The sequence below is a fragment of the Phoca vitulina genome, unplaced genomic scaffold, assembly GCF_004348235.1.
Source record: "Phoca vitulina isolate PV1807 unplaced genomic scaffold, GSC_HSeal_1.0 scaffold60, whole genome shotgun sequence".
Lineage (NCBI taxonomy): Eukaryota > Metazoa > Chordata > Mammalia > Carnivora > Phocidae > Phoca > Phoca vitulina.
In genome coordinates this window covers 4535507-4554827 of record NW_022589763.1, presented here as the reverse complement: position 1 = coordinate 4554827, position 19321 = coordinate 4535507, and the positions used below count along the sequence as shown (strand labels likewise).

At 46.3% G+C, this 19321-nt stretch overlaps 1 protein-coding gene across 7 annotated transcripts in view; it reads right to left on the bottom strand.

Annotated features, from left to right (window-relative positions):
• Positions 1–19321, bottom strand: part of STS (steroid sulfatase) — a 548358-nt gene that overhangs the window by 448905 nt on the left and 80132 nt on the right. For all 7 annotated transcript variants that reach the window (XR_004297752.1, XM_032391161.1, XM_032391165.1 and 4 more), the window contains 4 exons: positions 18089–18210; positions 17879–18001; positions 15308–15731; positions 3279–3415 (listed from right to left, as the gene is read on the bottom strand). Coding sequence is in view for 6 of the 7 variants with exons in the window: in XM_032391161.1 (XP_032247052.1) it covers positions 3279–3415; positions 15308–15731; positions 17879–18001; positions 18089–18210 (806 nt within the window). In the remaining variant the exon portion in view is untranslated. The remainder of the gene's footprint in view (positions 1–3278; positions 3416–15307; positions 15732–17878; positions 18002–18088; positions 18211–19321) is intronic.

Below are 19321 nucleotides of genomic sequence, written 5' to 3'. Positions count from 1 at the left end.
TCCATCCCTCCACCTGCTCCCTCTGCCCCGTTCCCATTCACAGATCTCAAGTAAATATCACTCCATTTCCGGGAGAAGAAAAACAGCTAGGATGGCATGCCCCCAAGATACTCGGTGCACATTTGAACACGCTGTGATTTTGGCCGTTTGTTCCTCTCCAAATCTCTACGGCTTCAGAATTACTTGGGATTGAAAATCGCACTTTGCAACGGTGCCCCTACTGCCCCCAGGATTCGACGGTGGGGCTATCCTGCTGAAATGACATGGTGGGCTGTGTCCACTGGCCCTGTATGCCCGTCCATCCCCTCTCCAAACTCTCAAGCAGCTTATCTGCATCTTCGCTGGGACACTCATTCATCACTTTCCACGCTGTGTTATTTTAAGATCTCCTGGAAGAATCTTCGATCCCTCTGTGGCTACTACCTTCCCTTACATCAAGGGACTCGTCATGATTACACTCCCCCTCCAAAAAAGAAAAGAAAATTAGGCACACAGTATTCAACAAATTTGAGTAATGCAGGAATGAGCGCTATCCCTCTGATTGATTGCTGACCATCCAGCGCTCATGAGGAGGCCTTTCTCGTTCCAGGGAGAGTGGTGGAACCAGGTGCAGCAGCCTTCACGCTCTATGAGAACACCTGCATTCGGGTTCCTGCTCATCCCTTGCATTAATTCTGTAAGTACTACACCTGAGGCCGGCAGGTGCATCAGCCTTCAGCAACCCTCACCTGCCTTACCTGCAGAATGGAGACAAGGAGCATACCACCTGCTGGAACGATGACCCACAGCACAAAGGAGGGAATGCGTGCAGGCTCCAGGGCTTGGTGTGGGGCACTCCCTGAGCCCGCAGTCACTGAGATTATGAAAGAAGGATAACAACCCCGCGGGTTACTTAGAGGGATTCTAGATCCAGGGTGTGAGCCACCCACGTGGTGTCTCGGCAGGACCCCTTCTGTGGTCCTCACTCCAAAGCTACCTGCTCACTTCCATCAGTGACTATAACCATGCAAGACAGCACCATCACACAGCTAGGAATAAGGCAATAAACACAAGGACGTGGCATGGGAATGGCCCTGGAGCACAATTAAGTAGTAAAGGTGCTTCTATTGTGACTATGCCTTTCTAGGTTCAGAGAACCCTGCAGTGGAGAAAGTTAGGCTCCATGTAATTAGGCTGCATCCAACAATTTTGAAAGAAAATGCTCCGAATGGCTGAGACGTGCCCTCTGCAGCTCTCCGCTCCTCTCTCAGGGGCCTTTCCTGCAAGATGCATCATTTTTAAGCAAATATCCCCATTTTATTTTATTATGTAATTATTGAGAACACTGCAGTCCCCTCAGCCTCATAAGGAAAGGCTTTTCTTGGAAAGAAGGGATGTTCCTCGAAACGCTCAGATGTACTGGATGGGTAAAACAGCAGAAACATCCCGAGAAATTAACGTCATGGCTTAGGGGGAGGATTTCATTTTTTGGCAAAAAGAAAAGCACAGAATCATCTACAAATGGGACATCAGGTTCTAACGCAGATCTCAAAGACTGAAAAACACTCTCTGTTTTGTTCTAGAGGGGACCCGGAGTAGGAAAACACTGAAAGTCAGACTTGCTAATGAGTCAGGGCATGCATGTGTGGCATGATAATGAAATAAAAATTAATCAGTCTGCTTGATGAGACCAGCATGAGCTCACGTGCTAGTCCACAGACGTCTTCGAGGCATCTAAGAAACCTGTTACTTAAAATATAACACTCATCAAGGAGATGAAATATTCTACTGACTCACACCGCGAAGGTGTGGAAAACGTACAGGGATTCACATGCAACATTTAAAGAAGCAAGAACGAAAAGAGGCAGGCTCATCCTGGTGTATGGGAGAGCCCTAGTACATGCATCTGTTCTGTAAACCTCGTGAAGGGGAATGTTGCGTCACAGGGACTCCCTTTTTGTTCTTCTACAGAATCACAGAACCCCGGAGAAGAAAAACCAAGGACTTGCCTCATCTGAATTCTTCATGTAAAGATGACAGACCTGAAGCCTAGAAACTTAAGACATCCTCCAATTCACAGACTCTGTAGATGGAGAGCTAGAAGCTAGCACAAGGGTCCTGTCCTCTTGTTTCTTAAGACGGTGCTGCTTCCGAGATTCAGCAAAACGAAACAAACCAAAACTTGTTCTTGTCATCACCAGAGTAGGCTAAGAGCATCACATTCAATTTGCAGCTTAAAACAAACCAACCAACCAAAAAAAAAAAAAAAAAGAATGCTCCTTGGCAATGATCAGGTTATTTCCAAAACATCTAGATGAAAGAGTTAAAAACTATTAATTTGGTACACGAAGAAAAGGAGGAAGAATGAGAGAAGGAAAAAAAAAGAGGAAAAGAAAAGAAACACCTGAAAATCCTAAGCAACCTATGGGCTGGTGACATTTAGACAACGGTGTGCCCTTTTGTCCCCAGGGACTGCACAATGTCCACACAAGAGAGCATGTCACCGGCAAAGACAGGCGCTGAGTGACGAGTTCAGAGCCCCCTAGGTGTTCCCCTGCCTTGCTTCCCCTGCACGCTACAGAACAGACCCGACATCGCTCAGCTCTGCCAGAGAGAAGCAAAGACAGCAGGGTCCTGATGATCTCATGGAGATGGAGAGGACACTTTTTTTTTTTAAATAATAAGTCTTCCCAGCACCTCTGGAAAAACAATGGCACGTTTTTCAGGAAGAGAGCAATCTGCTTAGGAAGGAGGAGACAGGACACAAAGAATGAGACAATCTTGGCGTCCTGACAGGCGGCCACAGAACACTGGCCCTAGAAGACGCAAACAGTGGGTTCCGGCGCCAAACAGAACGGCATCGCCAGGAGACCCCGCAGCGGCGTGCCACGGCTGTGCATGCCCGTGGTCTTCTGCAACCCCAAACCTGCCACTTATCTAACAACGCTGCGGAAGACACAGCGTTGCGCACATTCCATTGTTAACAGGCCCCGTGAGGAGAAAGACTAACAGTGCGTGGGCTCCTTTTCTCCATTAACCTGTGTTCGTCGGCCCCCAGACCCAGTCTTCCCCTCCGATGAGCCCCTGCTACCTCAACCATGCACTAGGGGCTGAAGATGCTGTTTATATTCCATTTATCTTTCTGACTTAGTGTTTCGTTACCTTTCTGAAAAACACAGAAACCCATCTGCTGTCTATAAAGGCACGGGGCCCAGAGATGGACCTTCACAGGACGTGAGGGAGAAGGAAGAAGACTCGGGCCCACCGTGAGCACATACAGAAGAGAAAGACACACATACCAACGCCCCAGTCCATTTCCTCGACAGTGTCGCCGTAAGCACCGTGTTTGCTTTTGCCGGAGAAGTCCTTGGAAGAGAAGAGGGCCGTGTGCACGTGGAGGTATGACAGGACCAGCAGGAACGGCGTCTCAGCGTTCCTGCCAGAGGAGAGAATTTCAGAGCAATATGAGCATGTGCACCTCCGTTCCCATCACCATCAAACTAGTATGACGTGATGCCATCTGAAAAGTCAGAAAGCCCCACCAGGTGATGTCTAATACTGGAGACATCACTTTTATTTGGAGAAATGGAAGTGTCCACGGCGTACCTATGAAGAGAAGACTCATGGTCACCTTGTCCGGGTCAGCAGACTCAAGCGCTATTTTCTCGACACATTCCCCGTGGACACAACTCTGGACAGAATGTCGTGGGAATGGCCTACTTTGCCCTTGAATTCTATTCTTCCTTCTCTATACGGTGATTAGTAGGAACTCATGGGCCTTCAAACGCGTATTCTCTTTGGAATATGTACACACACACACACAGATAAGCTATTGCCTAGTAAACACCCATTTCTTGACTTCTTACGGCAACACCTATCTACCCATCTAATGCCAACTCAACTGTTCGCCATATTGTCCACCTTCTACAACCGAGCAAGTCTCCTAGAATAAATGTTCAACTGTCAACACTGACGTTTTGGAAGTTACATGGAACATTCTTTGAACTAGCCCCGATCTATAAAGAGTCTCAGGTTATTGCAAAAGCATTTCTTAAGTCAGAGTGTATCAAAACATCCCGTGCTGTAATGGGTGAGAACACACAGCTGGGGGAGAGTTGTAAGTCATTGTCAATGGGTGGGCCTTGTGACAACAGTCATGAGCCTGGTGAGTGTGGGAAGGTCTGGGTGTTTTTGCCCAGGTCTGCTGAGAGGGGTCAACAACTTACATCCCATCCTCTTTGCACTGTGCCAATCTCTGAGAAATGCACTTAGCTGATGCACTTTGGTTTTATGTAACCGGTTCAAATTTCACATTAGTCCAGGAGAGCGTCAGAAATGCCTTTCCGTCTAAACAGGACCATTGCCTAAGTGCCCTTCTGAAGGCTGCTGGGGCACAAATGCAGTGAATAACGGAACAGATGGGTGGCCCAATGCCATTTCTACTAGAGCATCAGATGCACTACCCACGAATCCCTTACGTGCTTTCCTTGTCCCACTAGACCGTGAGCTGGGGCATGTCACAGACATCTCGGGGCGGCAGGGACCAGCACGGTGACTGCCAAGGAGCGTAAGCTCAGTAAACTGTGTTAGTCGATGAAACCCTGCATCAGCTCTCCCAGCTTCCTCAGGTCCACCCAGGACTCCCAGCACTGCAGGGATGCATCAGTGCAATGTGGTTGGAGCAAAAGGTGCTCTAGAGTAGGTAGTATTACACATAGTAATGTATGTACATGCATGTATGTACATCCATGCATGTACATACAAAACACATACATGATATATACACCTACATATATAACACATACTTCTATGTACCTATATTCATATGTATACCCATATACACACAAAGATACACTGTGCACCTATATATATTAGTATAGGGCTGGGTTTATATGGGCATATACATGCACATACACCTATATGTGCTATTAATATAGGGATATACGTACACAGAGACATAGACATGTACACCTATATATGTTATTAACATACATGTGTGTACACATAGATTGTACACACATATACCTATACATATAATTAGTATAGGTTTATATATATGTATACACACACATGCAAATAACATATATTAGTATAGCTGTGTGTATAAATATATACACACACAAATACATCTATATATTAGTATATATGTGTACACGTATATGCCTACATTATCATTAATGTAGATCGTTAATGTTCATCGTTATCATTAGTATGGGTATATATACACACACATAAACATATATATATATTCGTACAGCTGCGTATGTGTGTACACAACACACCTACATATTATTAGAGTAGGTACATATATACATGTACAAATATACACCTGTTGGTATGGGCACATATGTACATAAGATATGAACTCTTAAGTCAGAAATCTCTGATCATTTCGAAGGGACTGTCCCCTCTGTTCATCATCTTTGCCAGCCAGCAAGAGCTCTCAAGAAATAATCTATTTCATGAAATCAATGATGCTTTTACATATTTATTTGGGTTCCTTAAGTCCTCACGATAACGAAAACATTTCAAAGTTAGAACTGGGTATCACAACACTAACAAGCTAAGCTCTGATGAATGAATGCATGCTTTGCTAAATGCATTTTTAATGCATTCATGTGCATGTAGCTTGGGTGCGTCCAGCCCATACAGCACCTTACGGGGTCAGTGCTCAGACCTGCTGCTTATCACACTTTACATGGAAGGCTGTTCCTTGCACTGATGTTCCCCTTGCCTTTTAAACAGAACATAAGCCTAAAACATCAACTTTGAATGAGCCAGGTCCCTGCTGGCTCAAGATCAAATTGAGCCAGTTACTGTAAATCATCTGTATGGCGCTTTAGAGTCGTAGGGCTTATGTTGGATTCTGTCGCTTTCCCTTTTTACAAGAATATACAAGGAAGCGGCACTGTTATTGTTTCACAACTAACTAGAAAAGACCAAAAATAAACAAATACACAAAAAATACCCCACCAAAACCCAACCAGCAAACAAGCAAAAACCTTGCATGTAGTCTATGCCACATCTCCACATAAAGTAGAATTTGCATGAGAATCCAAACCCTAGACATCTAGTCAACCATGACTTGTCCCCATTAATTTTCAGAAAGGAAAGAAGATGCGTTCACATTCAGACGGACCCACTGGGGTTGTCATCCGAGCTGATGGTCTGCACACAACGCATCGCTCTGGGTGCTTCTAAGTGCAGATGCCTTCCAAGACCCTGGGAGAAGTGACGCTAAGCCGTGATAGGGCACGGACCTCTGCCTTACAGGAGGCCAGCCAGTGCGGCCCCCTTCCGAGTCATCCTGGGGAGGTTTACTCACACCTGGACACAAGGCAGCTGCTTCTCAAGAAGCAGACTACGGCTCTAAAAACCGGCTTAGATTCCCCCAAATCAACATGCAGTGACGCTGTTCCCAAATAGACAGTTACATGACCTACGGTTACAATGTCACCCTCCTCTGCTCTCCTGCTTATTTCTAGATTTAAGGAAAATAGATCAGGTGGCTTAAAAATTCAACCTTCTGACCATGTATGTGATCAGAGCTGGTGATACGGGATGTGTCTGAGAGAATGTGCTGAGAACGAAGAGGCGTCGTGTGCCCAAGAGCTTCCGAAAAAATAATAAATAAACAGAAGAAGAAGAAGAAAGAGCCCGCCATCGACCTCCCTGGCAGGATCCCAAGTTGGAGGCATTTTGAAATATGAGCCCAGAATGAACAAATAGATGACCAAGTCCGCCCACCAAGCAAACGAGGGAGCCTGACATAAACACCGTTCATGACCATGGTAGTTGAGAGCCGTCAGGCCAGTAGGGGCGTTCAAGCCAAGCCGTAGAGTGGGATTCCTGTCCTGCAATGTACGCAGACCCTCCGTGGAAGGGGAGAAGGCCGTTCCTGCGTTCATCCTAACACTGTGCGTATTTATAGAATGCTTGTCTCTATCATCTCTCTACAGAGCCATTTTTCATTGAGCAGGCTAGACACTATGGGTACCAGCCAAGGTCCTGGGAGTCCAAGCACAGTGACGAGGTTTTAGATGCACCAACAATCCTGGAAAATGCACAGACGCGTATCAGCTTGCAAAGGACTGCACAGCAAAGACTGACCATCCAGGAACACAGGTCCGGTGGACAGTGCACGGGAACGTGGGCTACACACCCATAAATCCTCGGCAGCCTTGCACACACCCTGGGCTGTGACTGACAGACAGCCTGCTCTCCGGTGAGGGAATTCTCACTGAGCAATATCCTTCCCGATGGAGAGAGCAGGTCAGGCTGATGGAGGAGGTCTGGGTCTCCCTTTCCTATGACCTTGAAAACTCCATGACACTTCATCGAGTCGGTGGGCGGGAGATTTCCCATGAACAGCTCAAGTCCTGTGTTATTCGCCGGAGCTATTCAGTAAACAACGCTTTTGGAAATTTATTGCCACTGGGAAAAGACTGAACTTTCTGCTGCTCCGTGCCTCCGCGCTATTTGTGAAAAATGCCGAAGGAAGCTGCTTCCTAGCAACCTGTAATCATTTCAATCTGAGGATCACAAGACTGACGTCCTATGAACACAGACTGAAAACATACTCAAGGGGATGGTGAAGCCATTATTATTATCTTTTTCCTGTCTGCCACGAAGCTCTCGAACAGAATATCCCTCATCCGAGGGCTTGACCGTTTTTATGCCACCAAGGTCCCAACTTGACTGGCGTCGGCCACCACCGTGAACACCACACCGATGTGTACACAACCCGGCTATTTCTTTGTTCTGTCCACGCACTGCGCATCCACTGGAAGTACATCCGCTGACACGGTCCTAGCGACTAAAACCTAAAGGTAAGCTCTGCCGGGTCCTGCCACCAGATCGCATCTCAAGCTGGCAGGGTCAGAACTTGCTCCCGGAGAGAGGCGGATTCCAGGGGTTTGTGCAGCGGGTCAGCACCCCAACGCTCTCCGCAAACATGTTGGTGTCCGACCTATCCCCGTGCATACTCACACAGATGACAATGGCAGACACCTGTCCTGGCTATTCACCTGGTGAGCTAGAAGCACAAGTTCTATTACACAGAGCCCCCCAAATTATTCATTCAATAAATCAGAATATTTTTTAAAGATTTTATTTATTAGAGAGCGAGCACAAGCAGGGGGAGGGGCAGGCAGAGGGAGAGGGAGAAGAAGACTCCTGACTGAGCAGGGAGCCCGATGCGGGACTCGATCCCAGGACCCTGGGATCACGACCTGAGCTGAAGGCAGACGTTTAACTGACTGAGCCACCCAGGCGTCCCTGATCCAAATTTTTTTTTTAATATTTTAAGTCAACTTTAAACACAGTGTAGGGCTCGAATGCACAACCCCAAGATCAACAGTCGCATGCTCTACCAACTGAACCAGCCAGGTGCCCCTAAATCAAAATAATCTTTAAACTAAAATCCCATCGGGGCACCTGGGTGGCTCAGTCAATTGAGCATCTGACTGTTGGTTTCAGCTCAGGTCGTGATCTCGGGGTTGTTAGATCAAGCCCCACACTGGGCTCTGTGCTCAGCACGAAGTCTGCTTGAGATTCTCTCCCTCTGTCCCTTTCCCCCACTCACTCTCTTTCTCTCTCTAAAATAAATATGTAAATCTTTTAAAACTAAACTAAAATGAAAGCCCATAGATGTGCAAAGAAGCCCAGAAAGATAGCAGTAACACACGGCCTTTGCTACATCTTGGATTGGGGAAGGCAAGTCCTTAGTGTGAAGGAGTGAAGACCAGCAACGATTTCAACTTCTTACTTTACACACTTCTATTCTTCTTCAATTTTTAGAGCCTCACATGTTACTCTTGGAGCCACAGAAAAATGGAAAGACATTTTAAAAATAAAAACGAAGAGAAGAAAAATAAGAAAGCAACCCTCTCCTCCCAAAAAAGATGAAATGGACACCCTGGTCTGTGTAAGTAGAGTTTAAAAAGCGGCCTGAGGGGCACCTGGGTGGCTCAGTGGCCCCAGGGTCCTGGGATCGAGCCCCGCATCAGGCTCCCTGCTCCGCGGGGAGTCTGCTTCTCCCTCTGCCGCTCCCCCTGCTTGTGTTCCCTCTCTGTCAAATAAATAAATAAAATATTAAAAAAATTAAAAAGTAAAAATAAAAAGCAGCCTGATTTCAGTCTTTGCTCACGCTGGATCTCTGTGCAAGGATTGTGCATGCTCACCCTTGTCTGTGGCTCCGTAGTCTCACGTTAGATTCGAGGGCTTTTCAGCCACCAAGGATGCCGGACTCTGAACCCATCAATCACCACCTGCGATGCCCGCTCCCCAAACCCACTGTGATCTGAATGCAAATACCTGAAGCCACCCACACGCCCCATCATACAACAGGTGCAGGAAGGATCCTTTGCTGGTTCTGGTTGTAAATTTCCTAGCATGCATTCATTCATTTTCTGAACCGAGAGAGTGCAAGATACTGAGCATATGCAGAAAACAGATAGATAGATAGATAGATAGATAGATAGATAGATAGATAGATAGATAGTTTCCCTGTCGTTTAGGTAATAGGAACTAAGAAACAATTAGAATTGTTGTAATAGGAAATGAGATTCTGAGGAAGGAGATGCATTTTCCAAGGTGCCTTTGGAAAATCAATCACGTGTCTTTGACGTCACTAGAAGAGCATCCTAAAAGGGTGCAGAGAGCCTCCTTAGATGGACCCTCCAAGGGAAAAAAAGAAAAGAACAGGAGAGTATATCCACCCCATCAGAGTAAATCTGTCCTGCTAGGAATAACTGTCCTGATTCAGACAGACAATACCAGACAGATTGTCTACTCTTGAGGTTCACACTCAGCCTGGGGATGGGGAGAAAGCCCAGGAAGGACCTGAATAGATGAGCATGGGAACTGAGTCAAACTGGGGTCTATGCTAAGGGGCAGAGAGGACAGCAATTCATTCATTCAACAGGGGTTCTGAGTGCTAAAAAAAAAACAAGCTAATATCAAAAACGTTGGGAAGTTTCCTCCAAATAGTTCCCTCTCGCAAACAGGCGTTTCTGCTTTCTCTGGGAAAGTCAGCAGAGTGGGAAGTGAGCAACACCAGCCTGCGTCCCTGTGGGATAGCCGTTCACCACCCTGAAAGAGCTGAACCACGTCCCGTTCCCTGGGGCCTCAAGACCCATACCACCCATCCCTAATTTCGTCATCAGCCTGGACCCCCGTGAACCTGCGCGCTCCCATGCCCGACATCCAAAAGCTCATGCTTCCCGATTTCCAGTTTAGGTCACGACCCCCAGAGCATAAAAGAGATCTGTGTGTTTGATGGAAAAAGGGGGGTCTGAAAGTGCTTTATCCACGCCCCATTCAGTTAGGAATGACACGGATCGGGATGCAGAATCACGAAAAGCTAGCATCCCTCCACAACTTCATACAGCTTGCGGCGTGTTCGGCCTGGAATGGGGGCTTGTCCAAAGAGCCAAAGATCCCCTCCACTCCGAAACCTGTCTCCTGGTGACCCATGCACGGTAGAGGCCAATCGAGGGGCATCTACCCTTACCGAGCGAGACAATTCTTTAATTACTTAACCTTTCCACTGGTGAACACGTGTGCATGTGTCCCTGTAGAATTGCCCTTAATTGTTAATCTGATGCACTTTTCTCACCGTGAATTAAAGATCAATATCACCCCTATCCCTTTCTGGCTTAAACGCTTATTGAAACTAATAAAGTCCTCCCACGATCCCCTTCTTCGGAACATGCTTTGGGCCGAATCACAGCCATTCATTATGGCCACTTACACCACGGTCTGGCTGCAGATGTGAAAGGCTAGGTTGAAGGTACCCTGTAAATGCATTTCAGGATTCCGACGGTGCCAAACATCGATGGCAGCAGGACAGGAAAAAAGGTCAGGTCTTCCGATGATACATTTATCAGCTGTCCCAGGTTTTAGGGCATTATGATGACACCAACCATGTTTGCAGGAGCAAGTCTCGATTTGCTGTAGAGCTACAGAGCACAGGACACGGCAGAGGGAGCTCATGATCACGACCCTCCAGTAAGGGCATAATCTCTGCATGGCAACGCCATGTCCCCCCACGACTCGTACTTTCCATCATTCCCACGGCGTGCTCACTTCCCTCTGGGGACCGGTCAGGGATCGGGCTTTGTTAAAGTCGCAAAAATGAGATCTTACCACTCCGGGAAGTCAGTGATTAAAAATAGAACTGTAGCTCTTTTCCAAATTGTGGATTTGTTCTCTTCAGTGCTGAAGGTCCAAGACATATCCCATCCTAAGCGTAACTGAAAGTTACTAGCATTTATCTCACTTCTACTGACAACCTCTTAGAATACACATGTGCTGACGTTGAATATGTTCCATGCATATGGAACACATCCTGAATTTGTTCAATACGTGTTTAACGTGGGGGCCTGGACAACAGAACACTTGCGGTAAAGTTCATGGGAATTTATGAATCCAGTCACTGGAGATCATAAACTACACAAATCACATGGGTGCGTATAAAGCTATCATCCTTGAAAACATCCTCTTCAGCCTGAACATCTGTATATCGCAGAGAAAAAGAGAGCGGTTTCTTTCAACTTAAATGTTGTTCCTAGCCACGAAGCACTGTTTTCGATGTATCTGGGGAGGAAAGGGGCCAACATTTCCGGCTCCTCGTGCTGCAGAGTGACCAAGGTTCACCTCGCTCTGCCGAGGACGATGTGAAACGCGGCTCGCATTCTACACACTGCCATTAACCTTTTAAAATGTGGCCTTGACCAATTACGCGAAAGAAAAACTACTTTGTGAATAAAATTAACTCGCTGAATTCACCTGTTCCTGTACGGCCTCTGATTTCTTTTCAGAATAAGCAAATACCTCTCCATCTCCATGGTAATGAGGATACGGACATCAGAGCTCCCGTGAGAATTATCAGGGTGCGTTCTACTTTTGGGGCATGAGACCAGGACTCTTCCGCTTCCACCTGTAAATTTCCCTGGTCTTCTTCCACCTCCTCTGTACTCAGACCTAAGCGGTAAGTCGGCAGTCTTCATGGTCCACTCCGACTGAGAAAAACAGCCTTCACAGACATTTTGCTGTGCTTTTTGATCCAGCCTGTACTATTACCATAGGGCTTTGACTTTTCACTCCAAAGTGTGGAGCTTCAAATTCCTCCACCAGAAGACATCTCTTTTTCCCATCTCGTATGGATGTTTCGTAACAAGAAGGAGGTGATGTGGGTGGTGAAATGTGTCCCGGTGACGTGTGTATCTCCAGTCCCTAGCGGGTCATGCACAAGCACTCCACAAGGGTCACTTACACTTGAACATGTCCCAAGCTGAGCCGCCATTTGCACCATGCACCCGAGCTGGCTCTGATTTACAGAGCCCGGAAGAGACCGATGGCCAAGGGAGCAAGCCGGGTGGCTGCAGGATCCTTCACTCAGGACACAGAGAGAGGGTTGGGAATCTCTTAGAAATCCACAGTTCATTCCTGCCTGTAAGAGCAACACAGACTTATCGCTAACTAAATTGCATTAAGGATCACCTGTCTGTTGCATTACGATACAGCTCATAACATATGGTGTGGTGAGCTAATTATCTAGCTTCCCCATAGAAGCAACTCCCCAAGATAAATTTTATCCCTAAGAGTAAACTAGGAGGAGGCACCATGGAGTGCACGGTGATATATTCCAAACCACTGCTCTCTTCAACGCAGAAGTGTGCACTTTACTCCAGGGGCACATTTGCAGCAAATTTGGCTAAGGAGACCTCATGTGAGAGCATCACCCACCAACGAAGCATCTTTGCCTCACGCCCTTGCCATCCACAACTCCATACCTCACGTGAACATCTGCAGTATCAGTCGTTCCAGAGACGAGGCTTAGAGAAAGAAGATAAATTTTAGAAGTAAGAGTTTAAATCATCTTCCTCACTACTCTCGACGTAGGAATTGCATGGGAACTGTGCACCCCCAAACAGTCTTTTATGTTAATGCATGAATTTCACAAGCACTGTCATCGCTTTTGGTCATTTTCCTTCTGCTCCTAAGTCTGAATCCGTTTCTCACACAAAGGTGGTAAAGACCTGCCTACATTATTCAGGATATGCTGGCCATGACACAACACTTACAAATGCGTCTTCAGAACCTCAAAATACTATTTTTTTTTTTTTTGCAAATACTGTTATGTTTCTTTGGTGACATATTGAGGAGATTCTCAAGATACGTGGCTATCCCATGGCCTGAATCAGATATCACACATCACACAAGATGACAAATGTAGCCAAGGATGGTTTTACCCAGATGCTTTCGATCTTTGCATCTTCAGGTGACGTAGGGAGAAAGCTTTCTGTGAATAGCAACACGGTACACAAAAATGCGGTATTTTCACTAATACTGACCATGCACATGCTGTGCCAACATTCGCAATAGGCATTTCCTCTGGAACCACCTGTTGTGAAGGATAAACCCTCCTGTAGTAACTTGATAACCACAAGGTTCAACTGTGGTGTTGCTACGTCTTAAATCTCTAGTTCTGCCGCAAAACTACAGAAACTCCACATCATCAAGATCAACTGCACAGGCTTCAAGGCCCTTACGACCAAATTGCTTTTGGTCCCCTCCCAAAGTCACGTGCTGAGGAACCCATTAAAATGCCTTGCAATCATCTGAATATTCATATTCTCTACACATTCAATCATTTCTGTCAAAATACCGCATGTTTGAGAGAAGGAAATCATCTGGACGCCGAGGATGATTCCTGAACCCTGTGATTGTTGCAGGGGGCCCCGTATTGTTCATCTCCTCTCATATGTTTCTGAGAGATTGCTGGTAGATGCAGGCCAATAGGTGAGCGTTCAGCTCTTTTAGCAAATTTGGCAAATAGCACACTGCTTGGGTTTTGAGCTTCGACGGACAGGTCTGCAATCCTGCAGGGCGCCATCCTATCTTGGAATGGCTGTTCGCTTGCTTGTAAAACGCAGCGAGGTTAACCCACGAGGTAAGAGCTTCGTCATCTACGCGGACTGTGCCCCACTCTTGAGTGATGACATTAATTTACTGTCCCAGCCAGAGAGATTTTTTAAAAATAAAACACAGCGCAATAAGATGGAAAGTATTAGAAGTGATCACTCTGCTAGAAAAAAACAAAGAGAACCTTGTTTCTATTAACCATCTCTGTATATCTTCCTAGATGACGATATAAAATATATAGCTCATAAAGTTCTTAGATTTGCACCCGATCACAAGGCAGCATCCCCTTGTGGAAAAATCTACAGGCGTAACAACAGTTGTGACTTTTGCAAAAACCCAACCATGCTCCAGTTACTTCTCCAAGTGTCCTAGGAGACGTGGGGTTTAGACCCTCTCCGGGCGCATGAAGCCTTCTCTCAGCACTCCACAGTCGGAATCTCGGAGAGGTAAGACTGGCAATCCTCAGTACTCACCACCTCTGGGTTCTGCTAACACAAAGCCTGAGCAGTGGCTACTCTGGCTGTGTAGGCCAAGAGTTAGGCTTACGTAGGCACCACTAACTCAACGGTACCTCCATGTGCCCATGATGACCACAGATGCTCAGGAGCAGGACCACCAGCTTAAAATCCTCCTCCTTCTGTCCAGAACCGCATTACGTCCTTCCTCCTGCCATTTTAGCTTGGACCCACGGGTGTCTCCAGTCTTTGGTGCCTGAGAAACTCGTGTTCTCAGCATGTGCCCGGCAACTGACCACACAAACCAGGTGTCTGATTTTCACATGGTATTTCCACCTTTCTCTAAAGTTCCAAATGGAACAACAGGGTTTTGTCTGGTTTTGATAGCAGGTGTTCTTGAGATAGTCTCTACTTGGGACTGCCATCGACCCCTCTGTGGATGGTTATTCCCTTTGCTCACTGCAACCCTCAATACTGTGCACCCAAGGGGTCCTAACCAACCTAAACGAGATCATTCGCTCCACCCAGGCTCCTCATACACTTGTTCTGCTCAGAAATTTACACAGACTGTTTGGACTTCCTATGTTGTTTCTGTCACAAGAATGACACCTATACTCACCCAATGCACACTTTAAGAGTAACGACCGTGGTGACACCTGAAGCCCCTTTGATCATCTGGGAGACACTTTCTGGCCTGGCTTCAGAAGCACAGGACGTAAGGGACACCTGGCAGAGCCCCTCGGATGAGAGCCCACTCCATCACACTTCCTTGCACGTGCCATTCCACTGTGCACACCCCTCCTCCCGGGAGCCTGGCTGGAGAAATCTCCGCAGCTGGGAAGGGGAAACGTGGCTAGAAGGACCACCCTGTTTCTCCAGCCTCCATGGAAATCACCAAGCACCATGTGGCAACAGGCAGCATCCGGATAAAAGGCGATACCAACCGTCGTATGAACTGGACCGCGTCTGCTGTCAGCCTCTGCATGAGGTTGTCGTAGGACATGGGCTGCTGGGTGATCTCATGGTTCCTCATCAGGAAGCAGTTTAGGGGCCGGAAGTAATGCAGGAAGCACACCAGAAGGCCGAGTATCATGGCGGCCAGGCAGAGAAGGCAGACGAAGATCCCGGGGGGCACATGGACCAGCCCAAGGAACTTGAGCACCGCCAAGGTGAGGAGCGTGATCGCAATGATCTGAAGGGGGATGAAGACCAGCACCCTGATGCCCCCACTGAAGACGCTGCCTTCTCCGGGCTTGCAGTCCCTCAAGTTGGTCACGGGGATCCCATGGAAATAGTCAAAGCCGTGGCTCAAGGGGTGGTGACAAAAGTCTGTCTTGTTGTGACAGTTTGTCCCAAGGTGCCACTTGCCTGAGAAGACAAATGGATGATATGTTTAGACCCAACGAGCACCCCCACCTGAATGTCAGCTTCTGATTCCCACACACGGAAAAGCGGGATCGCTCTGCACATTTATTAGCCAAACTCCTATTCTGTAGAACCCCACAGTGTTTCGCTTCCTTTTCCACAAACAACAGGGTATTAACTACTCAATCTACCAGAAAACAGTAACTTAGTGCTGAAAATAACAAAATAAAACAAAAGGCAAACACCTGACATAATTAATAGGCAGGTGACAAAAATACACAGAAAAACACAAGTGTTTTTAAAAGACATTTCCTTAAAATTAAAGTCGTAGAACCAACTTGGTTTTGTCCCTTGAATATTAAAAGTGAAAATGAATCCTTTCTCAAAAAACTACCCCTGAAGCATGAGGAAATCACACTCATAACTCAGCAATTATTTTAAACATCTATGAACATTTCTTACAAAATGTTAATTACACCACTAAATTAGTGAGTGCCTAACAAAAGAAAAACATGATGAGGGTTTTATGACAAGAGGTGGGAGGAAAGAGAATGGTCATTTTGCTTCTTTGAGAGATTTTAGGAGTCATCTGATGACCGGCATAGACCTATGTTTATCAAGTAAAAAGGGAGAATGGATCATTCCTATCAACTGAATAAAATCAATGAGAATGTCAACTGAGACAAAGTCTGACACAATTTTAGTATTAATATATAAAATGAAAATGTTCAACAGCATAGTGTGTATATGTAGTTTTGTATGCTGTATGGCTATTCACGATTATCTATTTATCAATCTATTAGTTATCATCTGTCTCATCTCTGTGTCTCATCTATCCATCCATCCATTATCCATTTATCCAACTGCCCATCATCCATCCATCTACCATCTATCCATCCACCCATCACACACCCATCATCCATCCATGCATCCATCATCCATCCATCCAACCACTTATTATTCATCCATTCATTATTCATCCACCCAACCATCATCCATCCATCCATTTACCATTGTCCATTCATCCACCCATCCAACCATCATCCATCCTTACATTTAACCATCATCCATTCATCCACCCACCCACCATCCATCTCTCCATCCATCCATCTACCCATCACACACCCCTCATCCATACATCATCCATCCATCCATCCATCCATCATCCATCCATCCACTTATTATTCATCCATTCATCCAACCATCATCCATCCACCCACTTATTATTCATCCATCCACCATCCATCATCCATCCATCCATTTAACCATCAACCATTCATCCGTCCATCCATCCACCCATCACACACCCATCATCCATCCATGCATCCATCCATCCATCCATCCATCCATTTAACCATCATCCATTCATCCATCCATCCATCCACCCATCACACACCCATCATCCATCCGTGCATCCATCATCCATCCATCCACTTATTGTTCATCCATTCATTATTCATCCATCCAACCATCATCCATCCATCCATCCATTTAACCATCATCAAACTATCATCCACCCCTCCATCCATTTATCCATCATCCATCCATCCACTTATTGTTCATCCATTCATTATTCATCCATCCAACCATCATCCATCCATCCATCCATTTAACCATCATCAAACTATCATCCACCCCTCCATCCATTTAACCATCATCCATCCATCCATTTAACCATCATCCATTCATCCATCCATCATCCATCCATCCATCCACCATCCATCCATCCAACCACCCATGATCCATCCATCCACCCATGATCCATCCATCCATCATCCATCCATTATCCATTTCATCTACTGATGTATCCATTCCTGCCTCTATCACCTATGTCATCTATCTTTCCATATATCCATATATCCATCAGTCCATCCATCTATCCACCCATCATTATCTATCAATCTCATCTATTTAACTATCTATCCATCCATCCATACACACACACACACACACACAAAACGACACATATCTTTATTTTCAAATAGCCCAGATAGGTGCACTGCATTTTAATCTAGAATCGAAATCATTTCTTCCCCATGTGAAGTTGTGCAAACTGTTATCAGTGATGTCATCCTTAAGAAGGCAGTTATCATGCCCTCTCCCTCTCGCCCTGCCCAGGCCCTCGACTCCCCCTCCTCAGCTGCACATACCTATCAGAGCTGTTGAATAGCCCTGATTCTTGAGAAGCTTGGCAAAGGTAATCTCACTGGTGGGAAGTCCTCCAGAAGAGGCCGAGAAGATAAACACCCCCACGAGGGACTCAGATGCCATTCCTGAAGCAGGACAAAAGATCTATTGAAAGAGGAGGTCGGGGATGCCCCCAAGAGGACACAGCCATGGCTATGGAGCCCGGGGGTTACCTGATCGGATGGGGTACCGGCCTGTCATGAACGCTGCCCTACTTGGTGTGCACAGGGGTGAAGCTGCCAGGTGGTGAGTGAGCTTCACTCCTCCTTCAGCCAACCGGTCAATATTGGGCGTCCTAGAACAGAAGACTCATGTCATTCATGATGACCTTGAAACATGCAGTTTCCACTGTGCATTTTATAGTGGGTCACCTCTCAATCATCCAGGGAAACTACCAGAAGGATGGGTGATGCATTCTGGTGCCTCTGCTCTGGGAATGGACTGGCCGATCTTGTCGGGGTGTCAAACCACACTTGCTAGGCATTCAGAAATGAACCTCTTCCAGTTCTGGGACCACGCTGAGCTCTCATCCCACATCTTCCACTGGGAACGCAGCCCCTGCCTGTCTGCCAGCCTGGCTACCTTCCATCCTTCAGATCCTGGCAGAGATGGGATTCTCGCGGGCCTCCTACCACCAACCTTGTCCCGTGAGGGGACCTGGTCCATGGGTAGGACACAGATCCTATCACAGCAGCTCCTCACTATAAAGGGAAAGCACAGCTAACTGCTCCCTCCTACACAGAGGCCCAGAGGCTGGAGCACGCATCCTGTTCATCATGGCCTGCAGGCCCTGCTCCAGCACCCACACAGACTAGCCCTTGCTAATGCACAGCTTGAAGGTGAAGGTCATTTCATTCCATTGCTCATGTCTACCTGCTCTCCCATCCATGAATTTAGTGCATGCATTTCACACTCCACATTTCCACGGTGCTTCTGCCTTCCATCACAAGATCTAGAAGGCTTAGAAGACCAAATCTGTGTACCTCACTTAAACCTCCTCGTGCCTAGATTGGCCCACTGAAACACCTGACTACTTTGGGGTGTGAGCTGACAAAATATAAAATGAAAAATGAAATTCATAAAGAACTGGAATCCAATATGGAACAAGACAGATGTGGGGTATGTTGTGACATGAATTCTTCACTGTGATTGTGTACACTTTTTTTTTTTCTTTCGAGATCTGGTAGAAATGGAATGTTAAAATGTGACTGTAAATATTTTGATTACAACACCTGAGTAGGAAAGGTTATCTATTATCTCAGTGAAATTCAGGAATACATATAGTATTAAAAATCATATTTGTCTTTCTCTGACTGACTGATTTCACTTAGCATAATACTCTCTAGTTCTATCCATGTCATTGCAAATGGCAAGATTTCATTCTTTTTGATGGCTGAGTAATATTC